Below are 15,618 nucleotides of genomic sequence, written 5' to 3'. Positions count from 1 at the left end.
CTCCTCGGCGGCCTCCTCGGCGGCCTCTTCGGCGGCGGCAGCCCGGCGAGCCCTCTCGGCGGGCGTAACGATCCTGATCGACGGCGAGGCAGAGCGTTGAGGAGGATCTCTGGCGGCGTCCTGTGCCAGTTGTTGTATACGTCGTTGTTTCCGCGTACCGTTGGCGATGGGTGACGGACGATGCCCAGAAGGGTCATCATCCGCCTGCCGAGCCGCGCGGCGGCGTTTAGGAGGCATCACGATGCCCTCAGATAATGAGATTCAATAGAAATAGATCAATTGAAGCCATCAGAATAGGTCAATTGCCGTACTACGAATATCTACGTGGCGTTGGGCAAATTTTCATGTATATACAGGGATTATGCGTGCGTAATTTCGGCAAAAAGGGGGGGCGGACGCTGTCAACGCAACGGAGTGTAATCAGGCACAGGATGGGGCGCCCTGTGAAGCTTATTCTCAGGTTCTCTGAAAGCCAAGAAACACCATTCGGACCGGCCGTAAAGTCGCTGAAAAGTATGCCCATGACGATCTATCCCATGATGATGTCGCCATTCTTCAGCCCACAAAACTTCCTGACATGAATAGATTTTAGCTAATAGCGCCCGTGGCATTTGAAAAAACGGGAAATGGCTGAACGCTAAGCTGTTCCAGATTGTCGTCGTGCTGTCAGGATGCAGGGCCGATTGACAATCCCCGCTCCCGCTCAATCTAGCGCGCTATTCACGGACGTTGCATCGGGATGTGGCTGGATGCTCCGTCTCATTGATAACAGCGCGTTCTCATCCTGGACTCTTGGCGATCTATCAACAGTGCACTAGTGTATGCGTGATAAAGGCTTCGCAATCGCCTGCTCCCGATCTGCCAGTCTTGTGTCCGGCTTGTTACGCCGAAAAAAAACTGATCTGCTAGAATGTCTAAGGTCTTCCCCCCGCCTGCCAAGTATAAGGCATCGGCCAACGGCGGGAAGGCGATCGACAGTAAAGTCTGAAGCTGCTCATTTGTCGTTGAGCCTTTGTCCGTACGTAAGGCGGTGCAGCTGAGAACTACGGTTTGTTCTAGAATGACCATAGAACCCTGCAACTGAATCCTTCCAGAATCCTTCGGTCGGGGAAAGCATGCAACCGTTATTGAACGCCAGTGACTGCCCGCCAGCTCGTGTTTTCTGCTGCCGCATGACTATCAGCATCCCAACCTACGAAACTCTTGTAAGGATGTCGATGAATCAACAATTGATTAGCTTAATATTGTTAATTATCATCCAAGACAACTTACCATTCACATAGCTCTCCATCTAGGCTGACTTGAACCCGAAGTCCGATAAGGAACATCGGCAAACGATTGGGCCGCGAGGGTCAACGACGCCCGTCAGTAGACCAAATCCAGAAGCCTGAAGGATGGCGGCAGTGGAGCTTGGGGCCCATGAGTGGTGGCGAAGACATGCCCGGCGCCGGAAGCACCGATGTGCGCCTTTTGTTAGTCCGATTACGTGACGTGCTTCCCGGTCGTATCATTGCTGATGTCCAGCCTGGTGACAACGGAGACGCCCATATCGGACTTCAGAAATACTGTGAACAGTCTTAGGTAGTGTTGGCGAATGAGCGTTTCGATAACCGTTTTTGTGCGGATCTTCTTCAGGGTTCCTAAGCAGACTCAACGGCAACGGGGAAATGATTCTGAATGTGTTTAACACGATTCCTTCATGTGTCCTGGTCTCAACTTGGCCACTCGACAATCCCGAGCAGGCCTGAACAGTCACAACCTTTATGTACGTACAAACACTGATTGGCTCCTACATGAACGTACGGCATTGATTCCACGCCAGGCGGCGAGAGGTGCGCCCAAGATAGAAAGAAATTCATGAATGCATACATTATCAGAAACTAAAGCTTTTCGTAAGCTACTTTAATCTTCCTGCGCGATATTGATGTTTCCGCCGCGCCTCAAGCCGAGACGTTGTTGAAGGCTGCAGTCCGATATAGCACTTCCCTTTTTTGTGCAAGAAAGTTCACCGCCGCACATACCGCAGGCTTTCTGTATGATATGAGGCCATCCTAGTCCTCGATATTTCCCTGTCAATCTCGCGGTCAAAAAATTGCGCTTCCAGGCGGCAAACTACGAAAAGTTAGAAGAGAAGAAGGTTTGTATATAATACTAAATTAAACTCAGACTGCCTGCTGAAAGTTGAAATTACCGTTTGTTCAAGACTTTTAAGGCGTTTTGAGAAGCAGTTTAAGGTTTCTTTTGTTCTCGTTTTTGGTACACGATACATTTGGCTTCCCGGTTCACGTCCAGTACTTCCGTCGTTTATACCGCAGGAAGACGTGTTGATTCCCGGCGACAGAAACCAACATCACGTCGCCGATTACGGCCTAACTGTGATGAGTTCAAGACGTATGCACCGGCATCCCTGTTGAATGCGACACTGGGTCCAAGCCCTTAAGCTTAAGGTACGACGAGTCAAAAGAGCATTCCTTGCTTTTGCCTCAGAAAACGAAGCCCCTGAGAAGCTACGTCTGTATGACTCTAGCGGGGATTGCTTTCGTTGTCAAGGAAAGATTTTCTCAAATCCGCCAACAGCACGCCCAGAGCAATCTACACGTAATTGATACCGCAGGATAGGGGCGCGGCTCAAGTCAGAGCTTTTTGCCTCAACACAGCCGACGAAACTTGGGCACCTCATTTTCACTGACGATCACCGGTGGTAAAGAGACTGTCCAGAACATCGACCGAAATTCAATCAAAATTAACCGAGATGGAAGCCTATGTTCAATACTGAGTAGGTGGTAAATGCACAGGCTGGATACGTTCATCGTCGCATTTAGAGATAAGAAGCCTCCACCAAGAAGCCGACAGTAAGCTTGGAGTGACGCAGAACTGAGTTCCACTGGATGCTCTCGTATGTCTGTAACCGTACGTGTCAGTCGTGGATCTCAACCCATAGTGATTCATAACTCACGTCTCTAGAAGTGTGGATATTGGGGTTGGCAGTGCCGAAAGGCTCCTCGTTGACAAAGGCAGAAGCTGAGATTTGATTAGCTGGATTTCACTCCACAACCGCCTACAACACTTACGAAATCCGTTGGACCTAGCGCTAGCATGATCGGAACATCCGTAGCCGCAAGAGGAGCTAGCGGGTGTAGCACCGGTGTACTGAGTAGTAATGAGACGAACGTAGGACGTGAAGGCGGCGTCGACATAGTCGGTGTACACAGTAGCTTTACCACCGGGGGAGTAGCCAGTCATGTCCTGGTTCAGCATACCAAGAACACGCTTGCCGGCAGACTTATAGTTAGAGAAAACACCAGCAGAGCCGAGAAGGCCACCCTCTTCTCCAGCATAGAAGTGGAACTCGAGAGTGTTCTTGGGCTTGAAACCAGCAGCAACAAGCACGCGAAGGGCCTCGAGAACGACGACAGTGCCAGAGCCGTTATCATCAGCACCAGGGGAGCGAGCAGTCGAGGATCCAGCGGTAGAGTCCATGTGAGCTCCAACAATGACCAGATCGGAAGTAGTACCGGGGTACTTGACGATAATGGAAGGCTGGTTGAAAGAGTGGGTGAATCGAGACACGGTAATGGCAGAGTTGCCAGAAGCAATGCTCACAGCTTGGTTGTACAACCAAGTGGAAGCTTGAGTACCGGTCGTGGATCGGTAGTGACGGTTGTTGAAGCTTCAGGCACCGTTCATTAGTTTTGATTTGACATACATACTCCAGTTTCTCTGCTTTTCACATACTCTGTCAAGGTCTTCAGCCAGGATTGAGGACCAGTGTTGCTCACGCGGCTGATGAGCGAGTTGGCCTCAGTGATATGGGTCAAAGTTGTGGGGTAGGTAACCGCCTGGCGGGCGGACAGCTTGGAGATCTGAACATCATCGGCGGTGGAGAGGGCGGCCAAGACTTCTTCGTCCTATGGTTTCATCAGCATTGCACGTCAAGTGAGACTACGTCGGAAAGACTATGTTTGAAGAATCATCGTCGCGCAGCCCGGTGTAAAAATTGACCAGCCAGTTGACGTACAGTGATATCGGTGATGTCGATGAAGCCAATCCCCTTTGAGGTGTACTTCTCAAACTTCTCGTCCTCAGTAACCCATGTGCCAGCATCCTCTTCGGATGTCTTGATCAGCCTCAAGTCGGCCTTGTCCGCAACGGGGGCCTCGGTGGCAGGGGCGGCAGCCACCAAACCGAATGAGGCCGCGGTGAGAGCGAGGGTTGCAATGAAGCGCATCTTGTCTGTTCTTGAGCGTGCTCGACGTCGAGTATTGAAGGGCGGCGACAGTGAAAAGGCATCGCTAACTTCGTCTTTCTGGGGAATGCCAGCAAGCCTATATACCCTTCTGCGTTGGCCACAAGTCTGTGGCGTCGAACGACTGATTCACCCAAACTTTCCATAATGGTGCGGGGATTCAACGGCTCCATCGTCGGATGGTCCCGCCAGTGATCACCGCGATATTCCCCAGCTGCCAGATGAGGAATCTCGATTAGTCTCCGACGTTGCAACGCTTAGTAGCGCGCTCTGGGCAAACATCGGCATGGTGGCATCTGGCCGGAGCGAGGAGAAACATAGGGCAGGAGACGTGTTGTTTTTAAGCTTAAACGGGTCGCCAAGTGAACAAGCAACTTCTAGCTTCCAGATTCAGCATAGGCTCGGCTGTTCGTCATTTAAAGCTAAAAGACCGGCCAATGGAAAACTATTTCTCACGTACCTCACTGCTTTCCACGGCGCATCTGTGTCAAGTAACGAGGACGTCGTAAGATTTCAATCAAGTAACACAGACCCGAGAATTAGAAAATGCCGCCTCGATTTAGGAAGTTCCCTCACAAGCTTGGCATGCCCTTCTCAACCTCAAACAGCAGTAGCGACTTGGCGATTCGGCTCGCTTAGGGACCATTCAGTTGTCAACTGCCTAAAATGTAATACCGCTTGTTATTGGTGGTACGGAGTACGAGCCAGTGCGACGGGGAGGGTGTTGAAAAGTTCCGCCATGCACTCAAAGCTCGGGCGAGGTAGCTAATAAACCTCGACAGGACACGGACGCTACCGGGTGTCTCCTAATCAGCGAGGTGTTTAACCCGCCGCCCGAGTATGAAGTATGAAGATGTGGCATGTCCGGAATGATATCCAGGTACTCATGACTGATGTATGCGTCCGATACTCTGTTAAGTAAGCTTCATATTGAGCGCTAATCACATGCCGGGGGTATTCTTCAATGGTTTCAACTGATTGTGTACTTTGGGCTTTATTGTTTTCGGTTGCTAAACCAAGGTTGTTGTGGCTTTCCTGCGTGGAGCTTCGCCTTCTCATGGCTCGACAGTGCGAAATCCCCCAGCGGCCCTAGTTTCTGCATTTCCAGCTTAGAAACCTTGCTTCTTGGCTTGGGCCTGAGCAGCAGCAATGGTTGCAGCGGCGTTGGGGTCGTCGAAACCGCAGCCATTCTTGCCGTTCTGGAACTGTGCCGCCTCAGCGGAGCACACGCCGACGCCGCTGGCGTTCGCGCAGCACGCGGAAGAGCAGTCGGCGTCACTGACGCATCCGCCCGTGATGAACTGAGAGCCGTCACCCTTGCCAACTTTGCTCGCACCAGCGTTGTTGGGCTTGATCTGCGCGAAGGCCGTCATGGCGACTGCATCGGGTTAGCTGTTGTTTCCTGAAGATGGTATAGACTGAGTGCACTCACGAGCGAGAGTGGTGAAGAGAGTGATGCGGACCATTTTCGCGGTAGTTGAGTGAAAGTTATATAAGACTTGAAAATGCTTGAATACTAATAAGAAATAGAATGACACCAGGTCGAAGAAGCGAAAGAGTTTGCACAGCAAAGTGAATGTTTGGAATTGTCGCGAAGTTGTCAGGGAAGGACTAGATGACAACATTGAAAACTCCGAGGATGTCAACACTTAAATACCTAGTAACCCGACATGCTCTACCAGTTTCAAAGTCGCAGCAGCTGTGGGATACCGTTCATTCGATGGGCCGGCATGTTTTTTCGCGGCTTTCGGTGAACTTGATACAGACCCGTATGACAGGAACCATAATTCTCGAGGCAATGCCGGGCTCGCTGAAACTCGCCTCGGAAAAAGTCAAAGCTCTGGTCGAATCATGGTCACTTTTCGACGATCTTCTCCACGATGCATCTGATTCGGATGATGGCAGCTGCCATCCGAACGGGTTGGTCGGCCACTTGCGGTTTGATCGTCGTCTGATCCATGTTTGGCCCACGAATGTCAATGCAGAGACATCAGTTGCACCAGCTGTTCATCGGAAGACTAGATATAGGGATGGAAATATCAGTATGATTGCCTTTTTATCGAGATCAACTAATGATCTACATAAGCTCGTCCTCTCGTCGTCCCATATCCTTCCGGATTGCTTTGCAACTTCATAGGTGCTTCGGCTTGGTCAATCCTGGTCTCGGTCGATCCAGTGCCGCGGAATAACCTGCGACTAATTCGAAACCGCACGACTAAAGCTGCCTGTCGAAGTCGAACTGTCCGGTCCGGAAATTCCGTCTAGCAATCTGGAGTACTCGTGGAGGCTTTCGCCGACGATCCTCATAATGGGCCAAGCGCTGTTGCATCGCTGGAACATTTTTGCGAATAACTTGATGACCATATTGCCAAGAAACCTCAAAGAATGCGCTGTTATTGGGCTGTCAGGACTCTGGAGAGTGTCTTGCATTTCGTCGACGGAGGCCAGTGCTTCATTTACGATGAATTCTAACCATCTGATTATTTGCCTTTCTTTGACTAAATCCAAATGTCAGTGCCAGCGGGCTATTTGTCGCTGCATGATATTCAACTTACAATGCATACTTCCAACATCGGGGCCATCGGCGAGTACCAAAAGCCACTTGCTGAGAAACACGGCTGCCTCAAATGAGCAAAAGCTATGCTGCAGGCTCCAGAAGAACGCTTGGCAATTAGCCAGGTAGTCAATGCCGAGCTGAACCGGTATGTTCAGGGCATGAACGGCGTGTAGGAGGGCAAACACAAGGCGTAGGCCACGTTCAGGTGGCCGAGCTTCAAATGCAGCTGCTGCGATGGATAGAGGGTCCCCAGAATAGATTTGTCTCTTGTTCCCAAGATCAAAGTGTAGGCGAATATGAGCCAGCCCTAGCAAAGATGTTGCCGTCCAAGACAGCGAGCCTTTGGTATTCCGGATGTCTAGGACAGATTCTGGGGCCTTGCACCACTGCTCTCGCCATCTATGCAGTGAAAGTTCAAACTTCGCTACTTCATGTGAAGACAGTCCCGGTCCTTGAGGATCCAGGCAAAGCTGTCGAGACACGATGAGGCGCTGAAGAAGCGCGTGCATCAGGACAAAATTGCCGAACGGGGAGGTGGCTGGAATTTTCCCCGGACGGTTGTGAATCAGTGGGACAAACCCCTCTTGAAACGAGATCACCGACGTTGCCTTGGAGCGAGCTTCACGCCACCTGGACGGTCCCGGTGCTAGCCATTCATCGCAGGTCACTGGCAATCTGAGAAAGATCTCATTACCAAGCAGAACAGGCGGTACGTTGAACACTAGGCTTTGGAGGTTCAAAAAGCAAAAGGACGCCAGCTTCACCCTTCTGTCCGACTCAGTTTTGGCCCATACATGCCAGTCGTTCCCATCGTTCGCAAGCGTCTCCGTCAATACGCTTTCACGGATGCATCTTGCCAGGAGGCCTTGGTACTCGAACGACTCCCGAACAAGACTTCGATCCTGCTGCCATGTTGCGAAAGTAGCGAGCAACAGTATACCCTTGATGCTCTCCATGCGGGCGCTTGGGGACTGGCAGTCTGTTTCTGTGTTGGCAGCTGCGAGGAACGATTCCTGATCAACAGCAGGAGCTGCTGGCTGGACGGAAAACTGCCCGGATTTGAGCCGGTGCAGTATAATTGCCCTTCCTGCGCGGTATAGTGCAGCACCATTGCGAGACTCGTAGCGAAACTGCGCACCGATTGCCATCATAGCTAGCACCAGCTCTGGTGAGTCTTGATACTTGGTGACGCAGAAAGTGGGCATATGAATGAAAGGGTGGTGATTGCTGTAACCATCCACGAAACCGGCGATGTATCTTGACATAGATAGTCTCGAGGGCAGTCTAAAGGATTCAAGACAGGATGCGTAAGACCTGAGATACTCTTGAAACACAAGCCTTTGAGGCTCGCTGACTTTCCAGGGTTGTGATATGGGCTTCAGTTCACAGAAATCGTCTAGTTGAATCAAGCATGTAAGAATATGGTATCTGGAGAGAGGTGAAACTTTAGCCTACCCTCTCCTGTATCGCCATCCGGAATGCATTTACACAAATGCTCCGCAAGCGGCCCTTCTAAATTCGACCCTGAATTTGGAATCTCATTGTTCTCTTGCTGGCCGGGCTCACCAGTCGAGGCATTCTCCGTGGCCGACGACAGCCCTGCCGGCACGTGGTCGCCAGGGCCAAAGAAATCAAATCCGTATTCGAAGTCAAGTCCCACGGAATCGAAGAAATCGGATATGTCGAGCATGGCTTCCATAGGAGAAGGAGGGTCCAGAAGCTCGGCGTTGGCAATGAATGTGCTTGACTCGGTCGGTGTCGGAACTGGCAGCATGCGACTAGGTGGGTTGTTGGCGATGGTGCTACGCTGGGGCTCGCTGTGCGAATTGATGCTTGAATCATCGCCGCCGGGAAGCCAGACACCCGCGGTGCTCAGATTGAGAGCCGAATCTAAAGGCGATGCGGGAGTCACCATATAAGTTCCAGGCACAGCAGAGTGGTAGAGTCGCTCATGTCTAGTGAGTAAGTCACGTCTTGCAAACGACTGACCGCAGTGACAGCCATATGGCTTCTCTTTGGTGTCTACGGCAGGTTCCTACGTTAATTCGGGTGAAAGGCAATAGAGTAAATAGAGCGCTCACGTGTTCGTAAATGTCGCCGTAAGTGCTCGCCTCTCACAAAGGTACGATGACAAATGTGGCATATCTTCGAAACATAGGGTCGTCCAGCTTCTGGTGGCATGGCGATGTGGTTGAACTGTTCAGTTGACTGTTTAGGTTCGAGCGACTGCTATCGAAGCTTCACTAGACAGAAATGCTTCACGGAGAAAACTCCTCGCGGATTTCTCAGGGTGTCTGAGAGAATGATGAATCGCCATTACTAATCAACGCTAGAATGATTCAAGCAACTGGAACCTGGAAATAATTGCATGTACTTCCTCATCGTTCGAGCTCCCACTGCCCAGCCCGGGCTCTGGGTGCCCGCCCGTGCTGCGTGCATACAAAGTCTAGAGTCCAAGTCAACACCTAACCTTCATTCAGTCACGAGGATAACAGACTTCCTAGAGAGGGCGTCATGTCTAAGTTTTTGAAAGGCTACTCTTGGTCTTATATCAAGCATCAGGACATGGAGACATACTGCCGTCGAACGAGAGGGTTTGAGCTGCTGAACATGCCTCCGAATACGCGTGTTAGTGGATGTGCCCTATGGTCGCCAACCTGTTTCGGGGCTGTTGGAGACCTCCACAGTGGAGTTGGAGTACCCCAACTCTTGCATGACCCGACGCCAATTGAATCTGGGGCCGATCTTGGTTGGGGACCAGGCTGTAGGCTAGGGTTCATTTCAGCTCACAGGGGATGCATTGGGATCGGGGTTTGAACCAAACCCGACCCGCAACTCCAGTAGGTTCTGACGTGTAGTCATTCACAGTTTCTTCAAACATGCTTATAATTCTTATCGTCTTTTTTATGTCAGAGTGGCGATCGCCGGGATGCTTGGTAATCTCCAACCATTCGAATGTGTTATCTGCATCAGAATGGCTCAGTCGAGTGGGAACATGTCAAGTTCTGAAGCTCTTATCACTAACGGGGGCGTGGCGATGGAGCTTTGGGTCACAACTCGACATCAACAGGGAGATAAGAGATGTACTGTTCTATGAGCTTTGAAAGTATAAATTGCCAGGCCTTGTAGAATGTTGAGATCAACGCAAAGAGCCTCTAACTCATAGCTATTTCACCCACCGTATCAATCCTGAAACTTCTTTCTGCTGAAAATGTCCGTCAAGCCCATTCGCGTCGCCGCCGTTCAGGCCGAAGGCTGCTACTTTGATTTGGAAGCTGCAGTCGAGAAGACATGCAAGCTCATAGAGGAAGCTGCTGGTAAAGGCTGCGACTTAATTGCCTTTCCTGAAGTCTGGATCCCGAACTATCCAGGATGGATCTGGTGAGCCATTTCAACACAATATCATTCCTGTGTCTACGTAGTGCTGAACGGATGCAACAGGCAGAGACCCATTGACTTTGACATGGTCAAGGAGTACATGAAGTCCTCCCTTAAACGAGACGGTCCAGAGATGGCTAGAATCTGTGCTTGCGCAGGCAAGAACAAAATTGCCGTCATGTTGGGATACTCAGAGAATGCGAATCATTCCTTGTACCTATCTCAATCTTTCATCGGCAAAGATGGAGAGATCAAAATGAATCGCCGCAAGATCAAGCCTACCCATGTCGAGCGAACCTTGTACGGTGACGGCAGCGGTGCTTCTCTTCACAATGTTGTCGAAGAGCCTGGCATCGGCAAGGTCGGTGCCTTATCTTGCTGGGAACACTCTCAGCCTTTACTGCGCTTCCACACTTACTCCCAGGGCGAGGAAATCCATGTGGCTGCTTGGCCCCCCATGAACTACTTCAACTCTTTCCCCGAGGGCTCGGCTCTTTGGTCTCAGTGCCGCGAAGGTATGTGCCTCAAGAACCTTTATACCAACCTGAATCAGGCATTAACAATTTGGCCTAGGGACCCGCAACCTCTCCACTACACACGCCATCGAAGGTAACTGCTTCGTCGTTTTATCGTCTTCCTTTTACACCCAGACTGGCGTGGATCGCCAGAAGCTCGGCGATGGAAAGCTCTACCACATCGGCGGTGGCGGCTGCGCTTGCATCATCGCACCCGATGGTCGGAAGCTCACGGAGGATCTCGGGGAGGAAGAAGAGGGTCTTGTCATTGCCGACATTGATTTGGATGAAATCATGAAAGTCAAGGCTATGCTAGATGTTCACGGACACTACAGCCGACCCGATCTCTTGTGGTTGGGCGTAGACTCGCGCGAGAAGAAACAGGTTCGCAGAGAGGCTGAGCTGCTTGACGCTTGAGGGAGACGATTATCCCTGAGTGATTGGTTGAGATGAACATGTCTAAATTGGCTTGTATGGTCATCAAATGAGTTCTGGTCTTACAAAGTACTAGGCATCTATGAAACATTGCGCTGTCCAACATTTTGTTCTCCACAATCTAGCAATGGCCTCTTTACCTGTGATACGCAATCGTGCCGTTATTCCCGGGTTCCATAATCTTGTCCCGCAGTTGACAGCAATCTTTGCCTCTCCTCCATAGCATCCAAGGCAGGCTTTTCCTCCTTCACGAAAGTCCGTCCCTTAATGGCCACAAATACGGTCAGAATGAGACCGACTACAGTGCCTGCAGCTCCAAGAGTAATGTTGACGGGCGTTGGATCACCACCCAATGGGCCATGAGTGAGGGCATCGAGGCCGGATTGGGAGAAATTGATCAACCCAGAAACGCATACGATGGTGCCATAGATGCGGCCAAAGGTAGCGAAGCCGAAGACCTTCGTTGCGTAGTCGCTAAGCCTTGTAAGTGCCTCTGAATATTTGTAAATAAGGAATTGTGCTCTGTACTTACGAAATAGCTGAGTAGTAGAGAGGTCGAAATACGACAAAAAAGACAACAGTCGCATAGCCCGCCCATACGAATGGAAGGCAATTGAGAAGACCGATCGCCACAATCAGAACAGTCAAAACCCCAAATGTTGTGGGCACGCTAAGATTATTGAGGAGAAAGCCGATGAATGGAGTTGACACCAGTCCTCCAACAGGCAGAGCGATGTCGAAGAAGTGATTGATTGCATCGGCTTCAACTTCAGAGCCCAGCATGAAGCGGTATTGAGCGCGGATGGTTGCGATGAAGTAGTTCATTCTCAACATCTGCACGATCGTCAAAAGGAGAATGAGAATGAACCATGGACTCTGAATCTGCTTGTGGGCAGGGACACCGTGAAGTACACCCCATACACCACTCGCCTCTTGTCGCTCCTCATTGACTTTGACGCGCTCCTCACGAGCTTGTGCATCGCCGGCGACCTCTTCAATCTGGTCCAACTTGGACAGTCGCCGCTCGGCTCTGGCGCTTCGGACCTTTCTCAGCGCTCTGTCGTCGGAAATCTCGTTATCCGAGTCGTGGGCATCGCGTGTTTCATCTTGTGCCTTCTCAATTTTCTTTTCCAATTGCGTCATGGTATGATAAGATCGGGCTGGCATGTAGGCAATCTCAGCAATCAAGATGAGGACGGGGATGGCAATATATGCGTAGAAGAACTTTTCGAGGGACAGCTGTCCGTTAGTCGCGTCATACACCATCTGATAGATGAGGAAGACGGCAGCGGACGCGTCAAAAGCTCCGGTGACAAGGGCAATGATGAGCCCACTATACTTTGGGAATGCGTTGGCCAACTGAAAGCTGGAAACGAAAACAAATGTTCCGCCCAAAGCCAGGAAGATGTTGCCAAGGAAGTAACCATCGAAGTAGCCTTCAAAGTTGTGGGAGGCGGCCATCAGAACGCAACCAATGGTGAGGCAGATGGAGGATAGTATCCAGCAGGTCCGTCGACCGTAGCGATCAAGAACTGAACCAGCCAGAAGAGACGACACGTTGGCAGTGACAGATGCGACGACAAAGAAGAGATTGAGGCGTAAGTCCTGCTCCGTGCAGGGAATATACTCGCCGTCATCGGCAGTAACTAGGTCGTTGGCATCGCAAAGGTCGCTGTAGACTCCTTCGGCAATCAGAATTGGCTTGAGGGCAGCAAAGCCGAAGACGATGCCTGCAGCTAGCCAACACGCGACGATGCCAGTGGCCACCTGTGCTACACCGTGTTAGCGGCTTGACGTAAAACGGATTGAACGTTTGGCACAGCGCTTACCCCATCTCTTCGCGTTGGAGACTTTGTATGCTGCGATGGGCTTTTCGACGTGAGTCTGCTCAACAGGTGCGAAGCTCAGGCGTCGCCATTGCGGATCATTGTTGTTGATGAGGCTGTCAGTTGACAAGGGTTGAAGTGTGCCGAAGATGGCCTCGCTATCACCGGATTGGTCGGGCTGTTCTGCGGGACGTTCGTAATCGAAGCCTTCGGCTTGGGTGACGTGCTGCGCGAGCGACATTGGCAGAACCTAGGCGGTTTGAAGGGACGGGCTGGAAGGACATAAACACGTAGGTCATAGAGCATCCGGCGCTCATGGAAGAGGGGAAGATTCAGTCAAGCAGAAGAGTATTTATTGCCATCGAGGAGTATCCTTATGATTCCATCGATTCGAACGCTCATGCATTTGCAACGTCCCCTGTCGTGCAACGCGCACACCGCCAGCGGGATACCGTGTCTGTGACGTAACCAAGCGTTAATGTCGAGGGGGGCTGGCTAGTTCGACATTTCCAGCAAATTCCAAACTTCGGAGCTTGGGCCCATCGTCGCGGCTGTCGGAGCGGGGCGCCTCCGGGTCCCATCCCGTATCCGGCGCCGAGGAGTGGATCGCAACTCCGGATTCTGCTTCACTGATTCAATTTGCTGGCAAATCGACTCTTCGCCCGGATTGTCTCGCCATATCCGACAAGAATCCAAGGACCTGCGGTGAGCAATAGGCCGATCCCACCGAGCAGGCTAGATGCCGGTCCGTACCCGAGATTGGTGTACATCTGCACTGTAACAAGCGGGAAGATGCCGCCCAGGCAATTTCTGCAAAATGATTGTGCCGCCAAAGCAGAGCTAGCGTAAGCGTGGTAACTGTCCGCTAGATAGTTGAAAACAGCCAAGTAGATGGAGAATATCCCCAGAGTTGAGATGCCGAGGCCGATAGCCGGGACGATCCAGTGGACCTGCTCTCGAGCCGTCCAGCCCAAGATGAAGAGGCCGATCGGTAGACAGATACTCTCAACGCAACTAAAGTAGAGCCTTCTTTCTGGTCTGTCCAATTGAACCTTGGGATTGGATATCGTGTTCATCCAACGTTCCTGGTATATGCTGATCGGAGTGGCGATGAGCGATGCGATACACGAACTTGTGAAGATGGTGTTAGCAGTTGAGAGATCGAAACCATAGACCGTAGTGAAGATGAGGGGAACCGCGGCAAAGCCAAGATACAGGATTGACCAGCTGAACGCTGCCCAGAGTGAGAAAAAGAAGACGATTGGCTCGGTGAAGAGCAGCACGAAGGGAAGGGTCATAGAAGCAGCAATCATCTGGCCGATTGATCCCCTTCCTTCATCGCCCTGGGTGCGCCACTTGATCTGTCGGGATAAAACGGTACGCTCTTCTCCGCTGATTGTCACCTCAAATCCGGACACCGATTCGGCTTCTGCCTTGTACCATTGGTTTAAAACGTCTGCTTTTCGTCGGAGCAGGACATTTTGTCGGGTTTCTGGCAGGAATAGGAGGAATGCTAGTGCATTGAGTGCATTGACAATGACTTGAACCCAGAATATCCATCTCCAATTCAGATACTGGACGATGAACCCGCAGAATAGAGGACCCAAGCCCGTCCCGAAAAGCGCTCCACCAGAAAAAACGGCCATCGGTGCATTGCGCTCATGAGGTTTGTAGATATCCGAAATCACGCCTCCGATCATGCTGGAGTATGTCGAGCTACCCACGCCGGCAAAGAAGCGCGCAACTAGCATCCTAGCTCGAAATGCAGTTAGATACCATAGAGACGTCTACGAAGTCAAGAATTCCTTCAACATGCAAGACTTACCCTCCGTACGACTGGGTAATGGCGCTACAAATTTGGCAGATGACAAACAAGGTACCAGTGAGCGTAAAAACCAGCTTCCTACCCCATATTTCGGATAAAGGTGCTAGTATCATGGGTGTTATGGCGAAACCCAGCGTAAAAGTCGTGATACCAACTGCGGCCGCTGTTTGACTGATGCCCCATTCCGCGGCAAGGGCATCCTTCGCAGAAGCGTAAGAGCTCGCCGCTACTGACGCGAATGCGGTAGCAGCGCACAATAAAGATAGCACAGAAATCTTTCGTAGTCTGCTCCAAGCTTCTGGCGATCTGAATTGGTCGTTTACATGGGTTGGAGGGGGGAATCGGTGAAGGCATGTGCCATCCGTAGAAGCCCTAAAGGGGACCGGCAAAGTTGCGTCGAATGTGGCGTCCAACTCAAGACCGTCGATAAGTGGTTTGGAAACCGCTTCAGCTGTTTCGTACGAGTTTTCGCCAGGCATGGCTGTAATTTGTGCACATAAGACCAAAGAGGGTCAAGAGGACACTAGAAAGGCTTTGTATCGGCTGAAAGGCAAGGGTAAGAAACGAAGTTCGGATGGGAAGATTCAAGAGTCTAGAATCGTCTATTTAGAGGAGTCGTGTTATTGAAAAGGAGTATTCTATTGTGCCTCTAGGTAATGGATCGACATTAGTCAGTCTCTGCGATGACACCATCAGTGCTGAAGGGGTAGTTTGCTTCGCTTTCGCTTTTTTTTAAGAAAAAGTATTTGAGAAATCAAGACAAAGTGCAAATTCTCGTGGATAATAGATTTAGGCGTGATCACTTGGACGAGACATCAGTCTTCTCGGGTGTATGG

The 15,618-nt window shown here is 51.1% G+C and overlaps 6 protein-coding genes across 6 annotated transcripts; 1 reads left to right on the top strand and 5 right to left on the bottom strand.

The window, feature by feature from the left end:
• Positions 1-2,818: 2,818 nt before the first annotated feature.
• LAP1-0 (Leucine aminopeptidase 1) lies at positions 2,819-4,228 on the bottom strand (the record flags this gene model as incomplete). Its single annotated transcript, XM_036635730.1, has 5 exons — positions 2,819-2,902; positions 2,957-3,021; positions 3,072-3,670; positions 3,736-3,908; positions 4,019-4,228. The coding sequence occupies 5 exons, from the start codon at positions 4,226-4,228 to the stop codon at positions 2,819-2,821; spliced, it is 1,131 nt and encodes a 376-aa protein (XP_036499874.1).
• Positions 4,229-5,355: 1,127 nt separating this feature from the next.
• CGCS363_v003880 (uncharacterized protein) lies at positions 5,356-5,712 on the bottom strand (the record flags this gene model as incomplete). Its single annotated transcript, XM_036635729.1, has 2 exons — positions 5,356-5,624; positions 5,679-5,712. 2 exons carry the CDS (start codon positions 5,710-5,712, stop codon positions 5,356-5,358), a joined length of 303 nt encoding a protein of 100 aa, XP_036499875.1.
• Positions 5,713-6,442: 730 nt separating this feature from the next.
• On the bottom strand, positions 6,443-8,718 carry CGCS363_v003879 (uncharacterized protein; the record flags this gene model as incomplete). Its single annotated transcript, XM_036635728.1, has 3 exons — positions 6,443-6,744; positions 6,802-8,199; positions 8,259-8,718. 3 exons carry the CDS (start codon positions 8,716-8,718, stop codon positions 6,443-6,445), a joined length of 2,160 nt encoding a protein of 719 aa, XP_036500366.1.
• A 1,296-nt stretch (positions 8,719-10,014) lies between these two features.
• Positions 10,015-11,113, top strand: CGCS363_v003878 (Arylacetonitrilase; the record flags this gene model as incomplete). The annotated part of the gene is made up of 3 exons (XM_036635727.1): positions 10,015-10,184; positions 10,245-10,696; positions 10,755-11,113. 3 exons carry the CDS (start codon positions 10,015-10,017, stop codon positions 11,111-11,113), a joined length of 981 nt encoding a protein of 326 aa, XP_036499643.1.
• Positions 11,114-11,292: 179 nt separating this feature from the next.
• On the bottom strand, positions 11,293-13,198 carry CGCS363_v003877 (Protein FMP42; the record flags this gene model as incomplete). The annotated part of the gene is made up of 3 exons (XM_036635726.1): positions 11,293-11,605; positions 11,664-12,903; positions 12,961-13,198. 3 exons carry the CDS (start codon positions 13,196-13,198, stop codon positions 11,293-11,295), a joined length of 1,791 nt encoding a protein of 596 aa, XP_036499655.1.
• Positions 13,199-13,583: 385 nt separating this feature from the next.
• prlG-2 (MFS transporter prlG) lies at positions 13,584-15,261 on the bottom strand (the record flags this gene model as incomplete). The annotated part of the gene is made up of 2 exons (XM_036635725.1): positions 13,584-14,709; positions 14,783-15,261. The coding sequence occupies 2 exons, from the start codon at positions 15,259-15,261 to the stop codon at positions 13,584-13,586; spliced, it is 1,605 nt and encodes a 534-aa protein (XP_036499654.1).
• Between the last annotated feature and the right edge of the window lie 357 nt (positions 15,262-15,618).

The sequence above is a fragment of the Colletotrichum siamense genome, assembly GCF_013390195.1.
Source record: "Colletotrichum siamense strain Cg363 chromosome Unknown KSG_Cg363_contig02, whole genome shotgun sequence".
In the NCBI taxonomy this organism is placed as follows: Eukaryota; Fungi; Ascomycota; class Sordariomycetes; order Glomerellales; family Glomerellaceae; genus Colletotrichum; species Colletotrichum siamense.
The sequence above is the reverse complement of the archived record's forward strand: the minus strand, read 5'-3'. Positions and strand labels throughout refer to the sequence as shown.